This window comes from Balaenoptera acutorostrata, chromosome 3 (assembly GCF_949987535.1).
Source record: "Balaenoptera acutorostrata chromosome 3, mBalAcu1.1, whole genome shotgun sequence".
Lineage (NCBI taxonomy): Eukaryota > Metazoa > Chordata > Mammalia > Artiodactyla > Balaenopteridae > Balaenoptera > Balaenoptera acutorostrata.
Genome location: NC_080066.1, coordinates 4,103,679 through 4,123,820, shown reverse-complemented (window position 1 = coordinate 4,123,820; position 20,142 = coordinate 4,103,679). Strand labels below are relative to the sequence as shown.

At 39.1% G+C, this 20,142-nt stretch overlaps 1 protein-coding gene and 1 pseudogene across 3 annotated transcripts in view; one reads left to right on the top strand and one right to left on the bottom strand.

Annotated features, from left to right (window-relative positions):
- Window positions 1–20,142, bottom strand: part of NSUN6 (NOP2/Sun RNA methyltransferase 6) — an 85,137-nt gene that overhangs the window by 12,296 nt on the left and 52,699 nt on the right. For all 3 annotated transcript variants that reach the window (XM_007196404.2, XM_057542162.1, XM_028162424.2), the window contains 2 exons: window positions 19,922–20,066; window positions 1,224–1,372 (listed from right to left, as the gene is read on the bottom strand). In XM_007196404.2, the coding sequence (XP_007196466.2) occupies window positions 1,224–1,372; window positions 19,922–20,066 (294 nt within the window). The remainder of the gene's footprint in view (window positions 1–1,223; window positions 1,373–19,921; window positions 20,067–20,142) is intronic.
- LOC103014465 (mortality factor 4-like protein 1) lies at window positions 9,571–10,379 on the top strand (annotated as a pseudogene).

Genomic DNA, 20,142 nt, shown 5'->3' with positions numbered 1-20,142 from the left:
TGAAATCATGTTGGGAAGACTGACAGAAATTCTCACATGTTCTATCTGGGCTTCTTCTGCAACATACTGTAGACCAGTTAGATTTGCTACATTTTTATGGTCCTTCTATATCTGACACTGGATGCTGTCACTTCCCAATCTTATGAATGTGTTCGCCTCTATTGGATTTCCCACTTTTAATTCACTAAGATGATCCAAGAACCCAATAAAAAAGTAATTTATTTTATACCCAAATGTTTTACATCAATTAGTAACTGTGTTAACAACCCCCCCTTTTTTTGGCCACGCCGTGTGGCGTGCACGATCTTAGTTCTCCGACCAGGGATCGAACCCGGGCCCCCTGCAGCAGTGGAAGCATGGAGTCCTAACCACTGGACCGCCAGGGAAGTCCCAACAACGCTCTATTTTTAAGACAGAGCAGAATGTTTGAAATTCCTTAAATGTCTCAGAGAAGAAATTCTACTATTGCCTGAGATGAAAAAGTGAGTCAACATAAAGGAAAACCAGGTCTCCGGTGTTGTGTGTGTGTGTGGTACAGTGTATATAAAATTTACCATTTTAACCATTTTTAAGTGTACAATTCAATGGCATTAAGTATACTCACACTGTTTACAACCATCACCATTATCCCATCTCCCGAACTTTTTCATCATCCCAAACTGAAACTCTGGACCCACTGAAACAGGGACTCCCCATTCGTTCTGCTGTCCCTCCAGCCTCTGGTGACCTCTATTCTACTTTCCGTCTCCATGAATTTGCCCATTCTTGATACTCAGATAAACGGAATCACACACCACTTGGTCCTTTTCTGTCTGGCTTATATAACGTAGCATAATGTGTTCAAAATTCATCCATGTTGTAGCGTGTATCAGAATTGCATTCCTTTTTAAGGCTGGGCAATATTCCATTGTGTGGACGTACCACATTTTACTTCTCCCTTCATCTGCTGATGGACACCTGGGCTTTTGGGTAATATTCTGTTGTGTGGACGTACCACATTTTACTTATCCCTTCATCTGCTGATGGACACCTGGGCTTTTGGGTAATATTCTGTTGTGTGGACGTACCACATTTTACTTATCCCTTCATCTGCTGATGGACACCTGGGCTTTTTCCACATTTTGGTTACTGTGAATAATGCTGCTGTGAATTCTGCTTTCAGTCTTTAAAAGACCAAACTAGTAAAGGTCACCTTTCTCCCACAGCAAAAGATCATTACATACCACAGTGAAGAGTTTTCGCTGTAATGGTTGATATGATGTCACTTCCTTCAAAGTCCAAGTACAAGCCATGTTTGGTCTCTGTCCCATTCCACTGCAGGGAGCATCCAGAAGAATTCGGTCAAAAGATTCTGGTAAGAACGGAGGTTCTCCTATAAAGAGAAGCATAAACATTATTTGCTCTCTGCCCTATTAGCACAGAAAACTCCTGAAACAGATGCAATTATCGGAATTTAACATCATAATCTAGAATAGAAAGTAATGCATAACAATTCCTCCATTCCATCAGGTAGCTGGTTAAGCTAACTGACTTACAGGTAAAAGAGGTTAAAGATGTGATTATTGGGCTTCCCTGGTGGCGCAGTGGTTGAGAATCTGCCTGCTAATACAGGGGACACGGGTCCGAGCCCTGGTCTGGGAAGATCCCACATGCCACGGAGCAGCTGGGCCCGTGAGCCACAACTACTGAGCCTGCGCGTCTGGAGCCTGTGCCCCGCAACGGAAGGGGCCGCGATAGTGAGAGGCCCGCGCACCGCGATGAAGAGCGGTCCCTGCACCGCGATGAAGAGTGGCCCCCACTTGCCGTAACTAGAGAAAGCCCTCGCACGAACCGAAGACCCAACACAGCCAAAAATAAAGAAAGAAATAAATAAAGTAGCTATAAAATTTTAAAAAAGATATAGATATATATATATAGATATATATATATATATATATATATATATATATATACTTTAAAAAAAAAAAAAAAGATGTGATTATTATAGGATTAACTGATATAGTGCAAGCCAAGGCCTAATCAAACAAGACCGGTACCCCCAATGTCAGAAGCCACACTTCATCAGAGCTAGGACATGAAATTAACTCTAGTCATTCTAAGAGCTGGTATTTTTCTTAGGAAATATTACTGCAGACAGCCCCAGAAAAAGAGACTACCTTTTAGGCTCTAGGCAAACATCCTGGATCTATGGTTCCTCGGCCTCCTTACTTCTGTGGCCATCAGCAAGGCTATGCTCTAGAACGAGTCCACATAGCCCCGAATCCAATCTTCCACAGGTTTCCCTCTGCATTTGCTTACATAACTTTCTCCACTCCAGCTTCTCATCTACTTAGGGTTACTGGAGAAAATCATGAAACCAAGCAGGTCTGCTCATGTATTTATGGTACCTAACTGTAGGCAAGACATTACTGCAGACTGCTTTCATGCAAAGCTAGCTGCTTTCCTACGGTGCCCACAGCAGCGTTCTGGGTCTCACCCCAAGATAACCTGCTTTCCTGACTGCAGAACTGTGAGACACAAGCTCTTATCAATTTAACTCATCTCCATCCACAACCATCCTTGCTTTCTTATCGACTGTCTCCAAAGAAATATCTTTTCAAAGTAAGCAATTATTTTTAAGGTTTTTAATACATACTGATAAAATCCTGTAGAAAGACTATAATGCAATTTACACTTCCAGTGTCATGAGTGTACTTTCCCCAAAATCCTCATCAAAGCTGATAATTATGTTATTGACCATTTGTATTTTTTTGTTTAGATGGTCACATCATCTTTGTTGGTTTTCTACTGAGACTTGTCTTTTTTGTATTGATTAGAAGAGCTCTTTGTACATCAAAAATCGTAATCTCACCTTTCTTAACTATTTTACAAATATTTCCCACTATTTGCCACCTGCCACAGTTTTTTTTTTTTACATACATAAATGTTGAGTATTAAATTTATCTTTTTTCTTTTGAGTTCTAGCTTGGCTTTCATGCTTTAAAATCTTCCCTATTATGAAGTCAAATAAATGTTCATCTATACCTGCTTCTAGTTACTTTCCGTTTAATTCTTGACAGTAAACATTAATCCATCCTAAAGTTACTTTTGTGCATAAACCTTTCCCCCAACCCTCCAAACAAAAAAATCATCTTAGAGCTATTTATTAATTTACTTTTCCCTCTAGGTTTGCAATGCTAATTTTCTCATATACGAAATTTTAGTATACATTTGAACCTATTTCAAGGACTATCTGTTCTGCTCCAAATATGCTAGTTATTAAGCTATATTCTTCTGAGCTCCAAGTTTACCCGCCTCTACTCTGCTGTGTGATGCTGAGGCGGGAACTATGTGAACTACAATTCTCCTTTCCCTGTTGGCTTCAAGATTCACCAACAGGAGGCAGAGAAGCGATGGGGGTGGGAAGAGGATGAAAGATAAAAGGGGTAGAGAACAGGACTTGATCCTTCCTGATGCCTTGTTGTTTCTGTCAAAACAATCCCAGTAACAGCCCTTCGACTGGACAGGTACAGTCTCCAGCTTTTTCCCTTAAGTATCAGTCTGAAGTGGACAGAGCCCCCTCTCTCAAGCTGTAAGTCCCAGCTCACTGCAGTCACCTGCTCTGGACCCTGAGTAGCACAGCAGCTAGGTAAAACCCCCTTCCTTAGAGCTCTGAATCCCAGCTCCAGGGAGCCTTGCCCCTAAACTTCTGGAGAGCCCAGAAATAAATCCGCACACTTATAGTCAATTAATCTATGACAAGGAAAGCAAAAGTACACAATGGGGGAAAAGACAGTCTTCAATAAGAGATCTGGGGAAAACTGGACAACTATACGCAAAAGAATGAAGTTAGAACATTTTCTCACACCATATATAAAATTTAAATCAAAATGGACAAAAGTCCTAAATGTAAGACCAGAAACCATACACCAACTAGAAGAAAACACAGGCAGCACACTCCTTTACAGAAGTCTCAGCAATTCTGTTTCACCTCAGGAAAGGAAAGCCAAAGCAAAAATAAACAACTGGCACCTAATCAAACCTAAAAGCTTTTGCACAGTGAAAGAAACCACCAACAAAACCAAAAGACAATCTATAGAATGGTAGCAAATGATCTGCCTGATAAGGGTTAATATCCAAAGTATATAATGAACTCACAAAACTCAGTATCAAAAAAACAAAACCACCCGATTAAAAAATGGGCAGAGAATCTGAACAGGCATTTTTCCAAAGGAGACATATAGATGGCCAACAGGCACATGAAAAGATGCCCAACAGCACTAATCATCAGGGAAATGCAAATCAAAACCACAGGTCATCAAAAAGACAAGAGATAATAGGCGTTGATGAGGATGTGGAGAAAAGGGAACCCTCTTGCACTGCTGGTGGGAATGTAAACTGGTGCAACCACTATGGAAAACAGTATGGAAGTTCCTCATAAAATTAAAAACAGAACTACTACTAATGAAAAGAACAAAGAGGCAGAAGACCAACAAGGAAACAGAACACTTCAACATTATAAACCAACTAGACCTAATAGAAAACACTATGTAACAGCAGAATGCATATTCCTCTCCAGTGCATGTGGAGACAAACCATATGCAAGGCCATAAGACAAAGCTGAGTAAATCTGAAAAAGGTTAAACTCATACAACGTTTCTTCTCCCACCAAAACGGAATGAAAACAGAAGTTAGTAATAGAAAGAAATCTGGAAAATTCCAAGCATGTGGAAATTTAAAAACATGTTCCTAAATAACCGTGGGTCAAAGAAATCACAGGTAAATCCTAAAATGCTGTGACGTGAACGAAAACAAAACACAATGTACCAAATCTTATGGGAAGTAGTGAAATAGTGCTTAGAGGGACATTTACAGCTGCAAATAAGTACATTAAAAAGAAAAGTCTCAGGGGCTTCCCTGGTGGCGCAGTGGTTGAGAATCTGCCTGCTAATGCAGGGGACACGGGTTCGAGCCCTGGCCTGGGAAGATCCCACATGCCGCAGAGCGGCTGGGCCCGTGAGCCACAACTGCTGAGCCTGCGCGTCTGGAGCCTGTGCTCCGCAACGAGAGAGGCCCGCGCATCGCGATGAAGAGTGGCCCCCGCTTGCCACAACTGGAGAAAGCCCTCGCACAGAAACGAAGACCCAACACAGCCAAAATCAATCAATCAATCAATCAATCAAACATACGCATCTGATTCAAGATCCTCATTAAAAAAAAAAAAAAAAAAGAAAAGTCTCAGGACTTCCCTGGTGGTGCAGTGGTTAAGAATCCACCTGCCAATGCAGGGGACATGGGTTCGAGTCCTGGTCCAGGAAGATCCTGAATGCCATGGAGCAACTAAGCCCGTGCGCCACAACTACTGAGCCTGCGCTCTAGAGCCCGTGTGCTGCAACTACTGAGCCCATGTGCCACAACCACTGAGGCCCACACGCCTAGAGCCCGTGCTCTGCAACAAGAGAAGCCACTGCAACGAGAAGCCTGCGCACCGCAATGGAGAGCAGTCCCTGCTCGCCGCAACTAGAGAAAGTCTGCACAGCGACGAAGACCCAACACAGCCAAATATAAATAGATACATTTATTTTTTTAAAAAAAGAGAAAAAAGAGAAGTCTCAACGTAATAACCTAGGCTTCCTTTTTTTTTTTTTTTTTAAATTGCTCTCCATCAACAACCTCAAGAGAGTCTTTTTTTTTTTTTTTAACTTTTGGGTTTATTTATTTATTTATTTATTTATTTATGGCTGTGTTGGGTCTTCGTTTCTGTGCAAGGGCTTTCTCTAGTTGTGGCAAGTGGGGGCCACTCTTCATCGCGGTGCGCGGGCCTCTCATTATCGCGGCGTCTCTTGTTGCGGAGCACAGGCTCCAGACTAGGCTTCCATTTTTAAGACACTGAAAAAAGATGAGCAAACTAAAAATGAAGCAGAGGAAGAAAATAATAAAAATTAGAGCAGAGAGGCTCCCCCGACACCAGGGCCGCAGTCGCTTCAGCTTGGTCTGCGGCTCTCAGGGGTTAAAGGGGCTCCAGAGGTGTGTCTCCAACCCCAGTGCCAATCACCCCACACCGCAATCGTTGTGGGGAAGAGAACAGAGGATTGAAGAAGGGTGCATTTTCCCTCTCACCTCAAAGCTCAGCTAGGGAAACCGTGTAGCCCTGACCAGTGGGCTCAAGGCCCTACTGGAAACTGATTCTCAGCTTGAGAGATGAGGAAACAAGAACCAGTAACAAGCACTTTTTTTTTTTTTTTCAAGTTTTGAGGGGTGTTGAGACAAGATGGCAGAATAGATCTTTAGCCAGACTCGTCAAGAAAAAGGGGAGAGGGCTCAGATCAATAAACTCAGAAATGAAAAAGAAGTTGCAATGGACACCACAGAAATATAAAGGATCATAGGAGACTACTACAATCAACTATATGCCAATAAAATGGACAAACTAGAAGAAATGGACAAACTCTTAGAAAAACACAATCTCCCAAGACTGAACCAGGAAGAAAGAGAAAATATGAACAGACCAATCACAAGCACTGAAATTGAAACTGTGATTGAAACCTCCCAACAAACAAAAGTCAAGGGGCTTCCCTGGTGGTGCAATGGTTGACAATCGGCCTGCCAATGCAGGGGACGTGGGTTCGAGCCCTGGTGCAGGAAGATCCCACACGCCACGGAGCAACTAAGCCCATGCACCACAACTTCTGAGCCTGCGAGCCACAACTACTGAGCCCGTGTGCTGCAACTACTGAAGCCTGCTCGCCGCAACTAGAGAAAGCCCGCGGACAGCAACGCAGACCCGATGCAGCCAAAAATAAACAGATAAATAAATTTATTTATTTAAAAAAAAAAGTAGAGGACCAGATGGATTCACAGGCAAATTATATCAAACATTTACAGAAGAGCTAACACCTATCCTTCTGGAACTATTGCAAAAAACTGCAGAGGAAGGAACACTCCCAAGCTCATTCTATGAGGCCACCATCACTCTGATACTAAAACCAGACAAAGATACCACCAAAAAAAAAAAAAAGAAAAGAAAAAAAATTACAGACCAATATCACTGATGAATATAGATGCAAAAATCCTCAACAAATATACTAGCAAACCAAATCCAACAATACATTAAAAGGATCACACACCATGACCAAATGGGATTTATCCCAGGGATGTAAGGATTCTTCAACATCTGTAAATCAATCAGTGTGATACACCACATTAACAAAGTGAAAAATAAAAACCATATGATCATCTCAATAGATGCAGAAAAAGCTTTTGACAAAATTCAACACCCATTTATGATGAAAACTCTCCAGAAAGTGGGCATAGAGGGAACTCACTTCAACATAATAAAGGCTATATATGACAAATCCACAGCAAACATCATTCTCAAAGGTGAAAAGCTGAAAGCATTTCCTCTAAGATCAGGAACAAGACAAGGATGTCCACTCTCACCACTTTTATTGAACATAGTTTTGGAAGTCCTAGCCACAGCAATCAGAGAAGAAAAAGAGATAAAAGGCATCCAAATTGGAAAAGAAGAAGTAAAACTGTCACTGTTTGCAGATGACATGATACTATACATAGAAAATCCTAAAGATACTACCAGAAAACTACTAGAGTTCATTAATGAATTTGGTAAAGCTGCAGAATACAAAATTAAAACATAGAATCTGTTGCATTTCTATACACTAACAATGAAAGTCCAGAAACAGAAATTAAAGAAACAATCCCATTTACCATCTCATCAAAAAGAATAAAATACCTACGGATAAACTTACCTAAGGAGACAAAGACCTGTACTCTGAAAACTATGAAAAACTGATGAAAGAAATCAAAGATGACACAAACAGAGGAAAGATATACCATATTCTTGGGTTGGAAGAATCAATATTGTCAGAATGACTATACAACCCAAGGCAATCTACAGATTCAGTGCAATCCCTATCCAATTACCAATGGCATTTTTCACAGAACTAAAACAAAAAAATTTTTAATTTCTATGGAGACACAAAAAACTCTGAATAGCCAAAGCAATCTTGAGAAAGAAAAACAAAGCTGGAAGAATCAGGCTCCCTGACTTCACACTATACTACAAAGCTACAGTAATCAAAACAATATGGAACTGGCACAAAAACAGAAATACAGATCAATGGAACAAGACAGAAAGTCCAGAAATAAACCCATGCACCTATGATCAATTAATCTACGACAAAGGAGGCAAGACTATACAATGGAGAAAAGACAGCGTCTTCAATAAATGGTGCTGGGAAAACTGGACAGCTACATGTAAAAAATGAAATTAGAACATTTTCTAACACCATGCACAAAAATAAACTCAAAATGAGTTAAAGACCTAAATGTAAGACCAGATACTATAAAACTCTTGGAGGCAAACAGTAAGAATACTCTTTGACATAAATTGAAGCAATATCTTTTTTGATCCGTCTCCTAGAGTAATAGAAATAAAAACAAAAACAAACAAATGGGACCTAATTAAACTCAAAAGCTTCTGCACAGCAAAGGAAACCATCAACAAAACAAAAAGATAACCCACAGAATGGGAGAAAATGTTTGTAAATGATGTGACCGACAGGGATTAATCTCCAAAATATAAAAACAGCTCATGCAGCTCTATGTCAAAAAAAACAAACAACCCAATCAAAAAATGGGCAGAAGATCTCAATAGACATTTCTCCAAAGACGTACAGATGGCCAAAAAGCACATGAAAAGATGCTCAACATCAGTAATTATCAAAGAAATGCAAATCAAAACTCCAGTGAGTTATCACCTCACACCAGTCAGAATGGCCATGATCAAAGTCTACAAACAGGGACTTCCCTGGTGGCGCAGTAGTTAAGACTCCAGGCTCCCAATGCAGGGGGCCTGGGTTGGATCCCAGGTCAGGGAACTAGATCCCACATGCATGCCACAACTAAGAGTTCGCATGCCACAACTAAGGAGCCCACCTGCCACAACTAAGACCCAGAACAACCAAATAAATAAATTTTTTTTTTTTTAAGTCTACAAACAAATGCCGGAGAGGGTGTGGAGCAAAGGGAACTCTCCTACACTGTTGGTGGGAAGTAAACTGGTACAACCACTATGGAGAACAGTATGGAGGTGCCTTAAAAAACTAAAAAGAGAACTACCATATGATCCAGCAATCCCACTACTGGACATATATCCAGACAAAAACATGGTTCAAAAGGATACATGCACCCCAATGTTCACCGCAGCACTGTTTACAATCGCCAAGACATGGAAGCAAACTAAATGTTCATCAACAGAAGAATGGATAAAGATGATGTGGTAGGGCCCAGGATGTAGAGTTGGCAGTGCCTGACGGCGCGTCTGACACAGAGTTGGGTGGGGTCGAGAGTAGGGGGGCAGCAGTCGGGGATGGCGGGAGAAGGAGGAGGCAGCAGCAATCACTTATAAATGGCACTGAAGCAGAACCCAAAGCCTCAATTCCAGGAGGGTGAGAGAGTGCTGTGCTTCCATGGGCCTCTTCTTTATGAAGCAAAGCGTGTAAAGGTTGCCATAAAGGATAATCAAGTGTAATACTTTATACATTACAGTGGCTGGAATACCAATTGAGATGAATGGGTTCCAGAAAGCAGAGCACTCAAATACGTGGACACCAATCTACACCAAACAACGAGAACTTCAAAATGCCCATCAGGAGCAGTACGCAGAGGGGAAGATGAGAGGGGCTGCCCCTGGAAAGAAGACTTCTGGTCTGCAACAGAAAAATGCTGATGTGAAAACAAAAATGAACAAACAGAAAACACCTGGAAATGGAGATAGTGGCAGTACCAGTGAGACACCTCAGCCTCCTACAAGAAAAGGCCCCAGGTAGATCCTATGGTTGACAACGAGGAAACATTCACGAACCGAGCTGCAGTTACAGTAAAGATTCCTGAAGAACTAAAACCGAGGCCTGTTGATGACTGGGACTTAATTACCCGGCAAAAACAGCTCTTTATCTTCCTGCCAAGAAGAATGTGGATTCCATTCTAGCGGACTATGCAAATCACAAGAAATCTCAAGGAAACACAGATAACAAGGAGGATGCAGTCAATGAAGTTGTGGCAGGGATAAAGGAATACTTCAATGTAATGCTGGGCACTCAGCTGCTCTGCAAACATGAGAGACCACAGTATGCTGAAATCCTCGCAGATCACCCTGATGACGCCCATGTCCCACGTGCACGGAGCGCCACATCTACTGAGATTATCTGTACAAACTGGAGCGATGTTGGCCCACACACCTCTGGATAAGAAGAGCCTTGCTGTATTACTGAATTATCTTCATGGTTTCCTAAAACACCTGGCAAAGAACTCAGCAACTCTGCTTAGCGCCAGCGATTAACGAAGCGGCTCCTCCTGAGTACCATCGGAAAGCTGTGTGAGGTGCTTATACTCACTTACGTCTGGATGTCTGTAAACGCATTTTTGTTTCATAGTCCTTCTCCTGTACAAATGAGGTACTTTGGAAATGTCAGTGTATAATAGAATTGATGTTTGTTTTCTGTTTGATATTTAAACAGAGAAAATGAAAGGAATTACAGCTCCTTTTTTCTTTTCTTTCATTTCAAAGTTGCTACCAGTGTATTCAATGATGGACAACAGAAAGACATACTGTATTTTATTGCTTAGTTGACAAAGCTGCGTTTGAATGCTGGTGGTTCTATTCCTTTGCCACCACACACTTTTATAATGTGTTAATGCTGTATGACAAAACGCCCTGATTCCTAGTGCCAAAGGTTCAATTCAGTGTGTATAACTGAAAATACTCGTCCATTTGTGCTCCCCCCCCCTTTTTTTATGGTGCTTAAAGAGCCCATCCTTTGCAAGTCATCCATGTTGTTCCTTAGGCATTTTATCTTTGCTCAGATTGTTGAAGAATGGTGGCTTGTTTCATGGCTTCTGTATTTGTGTCTAATGCAGGTTTTAACATGATAGACACAATGCATTGTGTAGCTACAGTTTTCTGGAAAAGTCAACCTTTTAGAAATTGTTTTTCAGATCTTCAATAAATTTTTTCTTTAAATTAAAAAAAAAAAGAAGAAGATGTGGTACATATATACAATGGACTATTACTCAGCCATTAAAAAGAATGAAATAATGCCATTTGCAGCAACATGGATGGACCTGGATATTATCATACTAAGTGAGGTACGTCAGACAGAGAAAGACAAATATATGATATCACTTATATGTGGAATCTAACAAAAATGATACAAATGAAGTTGTTTACAAAACAGAAACAGACTCACAGACTTCGAAAACAAACTTACAGTTACCAAAGGGGAAAGGTGGGTGGACGGATAGATTGGGAGTTTGGGATTGACATATACACACTACTATATTTAAAACAGATAACCAACAAGGTCCTACTGTATAGCACTGGGAACTCTGCTCAATATTCTGTAATAACCTAAATGGGAAGAGAATTTGAAAAGAATAGATATATGTGTATGTATAACTGAATCACTCTGCTGTACACCTGAAACTAACACAACATTGTAAATCAACTATAGTCCAATATAAAATTAAAAATTTTAAATAAAACAAAAAAATTAGAGCAGAAATTAATGAAACAGAGTAAAGAAAAACAAGAATCAACAAAACCGAAAACTGGTTCTTTGAAAAAAAATCAACATTGACAAAACTTTAATTAGACTGGCCAAAAGACTCAAAATACTAAAATCAGTAATTAACGGGGGATATTGCTACTGATCTTACAGAAAGAAAAGGGATTATAAAGGAATACTATAAACTGTATAGATAAATGAAATGGACAAATTACTAAAAAGATACAAACTATCAAAATTGATACAAGAAGAAAGAGAAAATCTGAATAAACCTATAGTAAGTAAAGAGACTGAATCGGTAACTTTTTTAAATCCCACAAAGAAAAACCCAGGCCCAGGTGACTTCACTGATGAATCCACCAAACTTTTAAATAATACCAAGTCTTCACAAATTCTTTCAGAAACATAAGAGAAAACAATAATTTCCAACTCAGTCTATGAGACCAGTCTTACTCTGAAACCAAAACCCGACAAAGATATCACAAGAATGAAAACCACAGACCAGTATCTCTTACAAATATGGAACAAACATCCTCAATAAAATACAAGCAAACGTAATCCACCAATAGATGAAAAAGAGTATACACTATGACCAAGTGGGATTTATCTCAGGAATGCAAGGTGGATTCCAAATCTGAAAATTAACTGAATAAAGGTCAAAAACCACATGATCATCTGAATAAGACAGAAGAAGCACTTGGCAAAATCCAACACCATTTCATGATCTAAAATATCCAACAAACTAGAAATAATCATGTAATTTCTCAACCTGAGAAAGGCTATCTATGACAAACCTACAGTTCTAAGCCACTTGAAAAAAGGCTAATCAGGAACATCAGACATGGATGTTCTCTGTTACCACTTCTATTCAACACGGTACTAAGGTTCTAGGCAAGGGCAATTAGGCAACAGAATGAAACAAAAGGCATCCAGGTTAGCAAAGAAGAAACTGACCTATCTCTATTTGCAGATGAAAATTTACTACAAAGCTATTGTAATTAAGGCAGTGTTATCAGCTTAAGGACAGAAATATCAATCAATGCAAGAGAACGGAGAGTCCAGAAATGAACCCTTACATTGCCGGTCAACTGATTTTCGAAAAGTGTACCAAGACAATTCAATGGAGCAAAATAGTCTTTTCAACAAACCATGCTGGGGCAACTGGATATCTTCATGAAAAAGAATAAAGTTGGATTCTTTTCTCACACCATATACAAAAATTAATTCAATACGAATTCTACATCTATATGTAAGAGGTCATACTACAAAACTCTTAGAATCTGACACCAAAAGTACAAGCAATAAAAGATAAAATAGATAAAATGGACATCCTTGAAAACCTTTGTGCTTCAAATGACATCATCAAGAAAGTAAATGGACAACTGACAAAATGGCATAATTTAATGGTAAATTATATATCTAATAAGGGACTTATAGCTAGAATATATAAAGAACTCTTACAACCTGATAATAAAAACACAACCCAATTAAAACACGGGCAAAGGATCTGAATGGACAAGTAGATGTAAAATGGTCAATAAACACATGAAAAGATGATAAACATTATTAGCCATCTGGGAAATCTGCTTCTAGTAAATAAAAATGAAAACCACAATGAGATCCCACTTCACACTTACCAAGATAGCAATAACCAAAAAGACAGATATTAAGTACTGGTGAGGATATGGAGAAATATGAACCCTCAGTGCATTGCTAGTGGATTGAAAAAGGGCTGCAAACTGCTTTGTAAAACAGTCTGACAATTCTGTTAAAGGTTAAACAGAGGGTTACCATATGATCCAGCAATCCCAATTCTAGGTATATACTCAAGAGATAAAACACACTAAAACTTATACACAAATGTTCATAGCAACATTATTCATAACAGACAAAAAAGGGAAAGAACCCAAATGTCCATCAACTGATGAATGAATGAATAAAATGTGGTATTATCCATACACTAGAACATTACTCATCCTTGAATATGAAGAAAAAAATATTTTTTCTCCCATTTAACAAATGATATAGGTTGACATAATTTAAAATTACGAAAGAAAAAGAGTAATTTTTCAAAAACGTTAAATATGACAAACTTTTGCCTCAGCATCAAAAATAAAAACTGCCAAGGACTGATGTTTGGAGTACTTACATTAGGTACTAGAAAACAACTTGTTTCCTTCTGAGGGACAAGACTGGATTCAGGCTGCCCCTTATAAGTAACTAAAACATTACAGGCGTGGCTAACCTCTATTCCTAATAAATAAAAGCCCAACTGAACATATAGCTCATTCTACTCTCTCTTCTTAGATTTTCTGTAGTATTGAAATCACCTTAGAATGCTATATAAGAATTTTAATCATATTTACTGCAGTCTATAGAACTGGTGAAAATCACCTTGATGTAAATTTGCAGAATCATTACTACTTTTACACTCTTGCATTTTCAAGTCAGTATTCCTTATCCTTCCTGTGTTCAGCTAACAATCCATTATGCATATAAAAATGTATAACTAAAAATAAAAATAATCTAGGACTTCCCTGGTGGTCTAGCAGTTAAGACTCCATGCTCCCAAGGCAGGGGGCCTGAGTTCGAACCCTGGTCAGGGAACTAGATCCCACATGTCTCAACTAAGATCCCGCATGCCACAACCAAAGATCCCACACACCACAACTAAAGATCCTGTGTGCCACAACTAAAGACCCGGGGCAGCCAAATAAGTAATTTTTTTTTTAATAAAAATAGTTTACAGCTGTGAAAGCAATTATACTTCCCAAAGATGGCTGCCACAATATCGTCCATTCCATACATTTTGACATACAATTCCATACAATCTGACACTGACACTCATCACAGTGACACAAGAGGTGGGATGTAATATTCCGTCTCCTTTATTCTGGGCAACAGCAGAATCGATGCTAAGTGACGTCTGGAATAGGTCATAAACGGGGACATGGCTGCTGCCTGGGGCTATTCCAACATTCGCCCTCGAAACCCACCCAACCAACAGGCTGAGAGTATCCAGGACACGTGGAGAGGTCCCAGCAGAGAGCCACCATCATCCTCCCGACGTGTATGTGAAAGAGGGCACCTTCAAGATGACATCTCCCTCGACTACCACATGACCGCAACTGCACGAGACACTGCGAGTAAGAACCATGTAACTGAGGGTCTGGTCGGCCCCCAGAACTGTGAGCAATGATAATGAAATGATTACTGTGGTTTTCGTCGCTAAGCGGTGGCACGGTGTGGGGTAACAGCAGGGCATAACCGGAGCAAATTGTGTAGGAAACCTGCCACACAGCTTGATGCTAGCGTACAGTTACTGGGCCACTCCCTGCACCTCACACTATGCACCTCACTTACCCACTCAGAGGCTTTCAGGCTCTTTTACTTACTTGAAAGGCGGAAGAAAAATTTTACTGGTGAATAAAAGAAAAAAATGGAAACAGTCACCGTCTCCACTTTTAATAGTACAAAGCTTCTGGCAGACTGCTATTTGTTCTTCAATAACAATTATCCTCTTTTTCTATAGAAATGGTGTGAACTGGGCACAAGGCAACACAGCTGAAGACTACGTTTTCCAGCCCCGCCTGCAGCTAAGATGATCAAACGACTAAGTTGTGGCCAGCGGGATATGCACCCCACTTCCAGGTCTTGTGCATCTCCCAGTCCCTTTCCCTACTCCCCCCCCCGGGAAAAAACTGGAACAGCTGTCTTGGACCCAGAGATGAAGCTCCCAGCATTGGATGTCCACCTCTTTAACTTTTCAGTGAGACAAAAGTAAACAAGAAAACCAAAAAACACTTCTATCTTTTCCAAGTCACTGTATTTTGGGTCTCTCTGGTCCAGCCCCCTAGCCTACACACTGATATAAACTCCTGCAAACCCCTGGCTAACACTTTAGAGCTGACAAGCCACTGACATGACACATTGTTGTCATGTAATTAGGCGATTCAATCCGACCTGCTCCCGCTCTTCTTCAGGATATTCCCTGTTTTTCTGGCAAGTATTCCATGTGCTTCATTTGTTTTGGCTTTTTAATCACGTGTGATTTACTACATTATTAGGCAGAAGTTACAAAATAATTTCTTAAAGGTATGTGGGTTTTCACATTACTACTAATGTAGTAGACATTTTAAAAGTCATCATGAATCCTGGAAAAGAATAAATACATGTGTATGTATAACTAAATCACTTTGTTGTACACCTGAAACTAACACAACACTGTAAATCAAATATACTCCAATATAAAAGAAAATAAAAAAATAAGTAAATTAATTTTTTAAAAAGTCATCATGAATCAAATAGCATCTTTAATCAATGAACATTCTAGAGAAACTAATGCCAATTACTTCATTAAAATATGCAAGTTTCTCGAATACTTTATGAAACCAAATCGAAATAGAGACAAAGAGAGAGAAATAGAGCAATTTAGCTACTGTATTATTTTATTCCAAAACAAGATATGTGGCAGTTTTTCCCTCCGGCTCTATATCCCCAATTCCTCAAGAAAAATGAAAAATGAAGAATAAAACTGAAAGGCTTGTCTCAAATCTCAGCTTTCTGAGCTCTAATATGAAACTAAAACAAATAGGTTAACACTTAAAAGAACTGGAAAAAGAAGAACAAACAAAACCTAAAGTCAGCATTAGGAAGGAAATAATAAAGATCAGAGGGGAAATAAATAAAAGAGATTAAAAACAATAGAAAAAAATCAATAAAACCAAGAGCTGGTTCCTTGAAAGGGTAATAAACAAGATTGACAAACCTCTGGCCAGGCTCACCAAGAAGAAAAGAGAGAGAACCCAAATAAACTAAATAAGAAATGAAAAAGGAGCCATAACAACCGACACTACAGAAATACAAAAAAACATAAGGGAATACTATGAACAATTATATGCCAACAAATTCAACAACCTAGAAGAAATGGACAACTTTCTAGAAACATACAGTCCACCAAAACTGAATCAAGAAATAGATAATTTGAACAGACTGATCACTAGAAGTGAAATATCAATAGAATCTGTAATGTTAAAACTGCTTACAAACAAAAGTCCAGGACCAGGTGGCTTCATAGGTGAACTCTACCAAACATACAAAGAAGAACTCTTACCGATCCTTCTCCAACTCTTCCAAAAAATTGCAGAGGAGGGAACACTCCCAAAGACATTCTATGAAGCCACCATCACCCTGATATGAAAACCACTAAAAAAGAAAATTACAGGCCAATATCTTTGATGAATATAGATGCAAAAATTCTCAACAAAATATTAGCAAACTGAATCCAACAACACATAAAAAAGATCATACACCATGACCAAGTGGGATTCATCCCAAGTTCACAAGGATGGTCCAACATATGCAAATCAATGTGATACACCACATCAACAGAAAAAACAAAAACCACATGATCATTTCAATACATGCAGAAAAAGCTTCTAACAAAATTCAACATGCATTCATGATAAAAACTCTTACCAAAGTGGGTACACAGAGGGAACATATCTCAACATAATAAAAGCTATTTATGACAAACCCACAGCCAACATAATACTCAACAGTGAAAAGCTGACAGCCTTCCCACTAAAATCTGGAACACGACAAGGATGCCCACTCTCACCACTTCTGTTCAACATAGTATTGGAAGTCTTAGCCATAGCAATCAGACAAGAAAAAGAAATTAAAGGTATCCAAATTGGAGCGGAAGAGAGAAAACTGTCATTATATGCAAATGACGTGATTCTATATACAGAAAACCCTAAAAACTCCACACAAAAACTACTAGATCTGATAAACAAATTCAGCAAGTTAGCAGGATAAAAGACACAGAAATCAGTTACAGAAATCAGATACAGAAATCAGTTGTATTTCTTTACACTAACAACGAAATAGCAGAAAGGGAATGTAAAAAAAAAACAACACAAAAAACCAATACCTTTCAAAATCACACCCCCAAAAATAAAATACTAAATAAACCTGACCAAGGAGATGAAAGACTTATACACTGAGAACTATAAAACATTAAAAAAGGAAACTAAGGATGATTCAAAGAAATGGAAAGATATCCCATGCTCTTGGATGAGATTTAATATTGTTAAAATGGCCATAGTACCCAAAGCAATCTACAGATTTAATGCAATTCCTATCAAATTACTCATGACATTTTTCACAGAACTAGAACAAATAATCCTAAAATTTATATGGAACCATCAAAGACCCAGAATTGCCAAAGCAATCCTGAAGAAAGAGAACAAAGCAGAAGGCATAACCCTCCCAGACTTCAGACAATACTACAAAGCTACAGTAATCAAAACAGCATGGTATTGGCACAAAAAACAGACATATGGATCAATGGAACACAACAGAGAGCCCAGAAATAAACCCACACAACTACGGTCAATCACACAGCTTTGACACATGAGGCAAGAATATACAATGGGAAAAAGACAGTCTCTTCAGCAAGTGGTGCTGGGAAAGTTAGACAGCCACATGTAAATCAATGAAGTTAGAACACTCCCTTACATCATACGCAAAAAATAAACTCAAAATGGCTTAAAGACCTAAACATAGGGGCTTCCCTGGTGGCGCAGTGGTTGAGAATCTGCCTGCTAATGCAGGGGACACGGGTTTGAGCCCTGGTCTGGGAGGATCCCACATGCCGCAGAGCAACTAGGCCCGTGAGCCACAACTACTGAGCCTGCGCGTCTGGAGCCTGTGCTCCGCAACAAGAGAGGCCGCGATAGTGAGGCCCGCGCACCGCGATGAAGAGTGGCCCCCGCTTGCTGCAACTAGAGAAAGCCCTAGAGCAGAAACAAAGACCCAACATAGCAATCAATCAATCAATAAATAAATCTTTAAAAAAAAAAAAAAAAGACTTAAACATAAGACATGACACCATAAAACTCCTAGAAAAGATCATAGGCAAACATTCTCTGACATAAATCGTACCAATGTTTTCTTTGGTCAGTCTCCCAAGGTGATAGAAATAAAGACACAAATAAACAAATGGGACCTAATCAAACTTACAAGCTTTTGCACAGCAAAGGAAACAATCAACAAAACGAAAAGACAACCTACAGAATGGGAGAAAATATCTGCAAATGATGCAACCAACAAGGGTTTAATTTCCAAAATTTACAAACAGCTCAAACAACTCAACAACAAAAAGAAAACAAACAACCCAATCGAAAAACGGGCAGAAGACCTAAATAGACATTTCTCCAAAGAGGAAATACAAATGGACAGTAGGCACATGAAAAGATGCTCAACATTGCTAAACTATTAGAGAAATGCAAATCAAAACTACAATGAGGTACCACCTCACACCGGTCAGAATGGCCATCATGTTTCCTCTACAAATAACAAATGCTGGAGAGGATATGGAGAAAAGGGAACCCTCCTACACAGTTGGTGGAAATGTAAATTGGTACAGCCACTGTGGAGAACAGTATGGAGATTCCTCAGAAACCTAAAAATAGAGCCACCATATGATCCAGCAATCCCACCCCTGGGCATATATCCAGAGAACACTCTAATCCAAAGAGATACACACACCCTTATGTTCCTAGCAGCACTATTCACAATAGCCAACACATGGAAACAACTTAAATGTCCACTGACAGAGGAATGGATAAAGAAGATGTGGTACATATATACAATGGAATACTACTATTCAGCCATAGAAAAAGAATGAAACAATGCCATTTGCAGCAACATGGATGCAACTAGAGATTATCATACTAAGTGAAGTAAGTCAGAAAGCAAATACCATATAATATCACTTAAATGTGGAATCTAAAATATGACGCAAATGAACCTATCTACAAAATAGACTCACAGACATAGAGAGCAGACTTGTGCTTGCCAAAGGGGAGGGGCTGGGGGAGGGATGGAGTGGGAGACTGGGGTTAGTAGATGTAAGCTTTTATATATAGAATGGATAAACAACAAGATCCTACTGTATAGCACAAAGAACTATATTCAGTATCCTGTGGTAAACCATAATGGAAAAGAATATTAAAAAATGTATATATATGTATAATTGAATCACTTTGTTGTACAGCAGAAATTAACAGAACACTGTAAATCAACTATACTTCAATAAAAAAATAAAATAAAATAAAACAAATAGGTTAAGAACAAAGAGTTTGACCAAGTCTTGGAGGTTTGATTCTGTATTAAAAACTTGATATTCAAAGATGAGATGAAAAGCAAAAAGACATCTATTATGGCAAAATACCTTAGATCCATGCCAAAGCCCTATGGATATTTAGGGGCTAGAACATAGGTAGCAAAATCTGACAATCTGTTTGTAAATGCCAATTATAAAAGCCTTTAAAAGATAAAATTTAACTCACCATCTGTGTCCTTAAGCATATCAAGTTTAAGGGCCTTTGTTCCATCGAAGCAAAATGCCCGGATGGAATTTAGCCCTAACAATAACGCATTCTGCTTTATTTTTTCTACTTTGTTGGATATTTTATCCAGTGCTATCACTTCTCCCTAAAAAAACAAAAACAAACACATAAAAAAGTGAAAATCCAAAGCAGTCATGAAAGTTATTAATAATGAGAAAAAC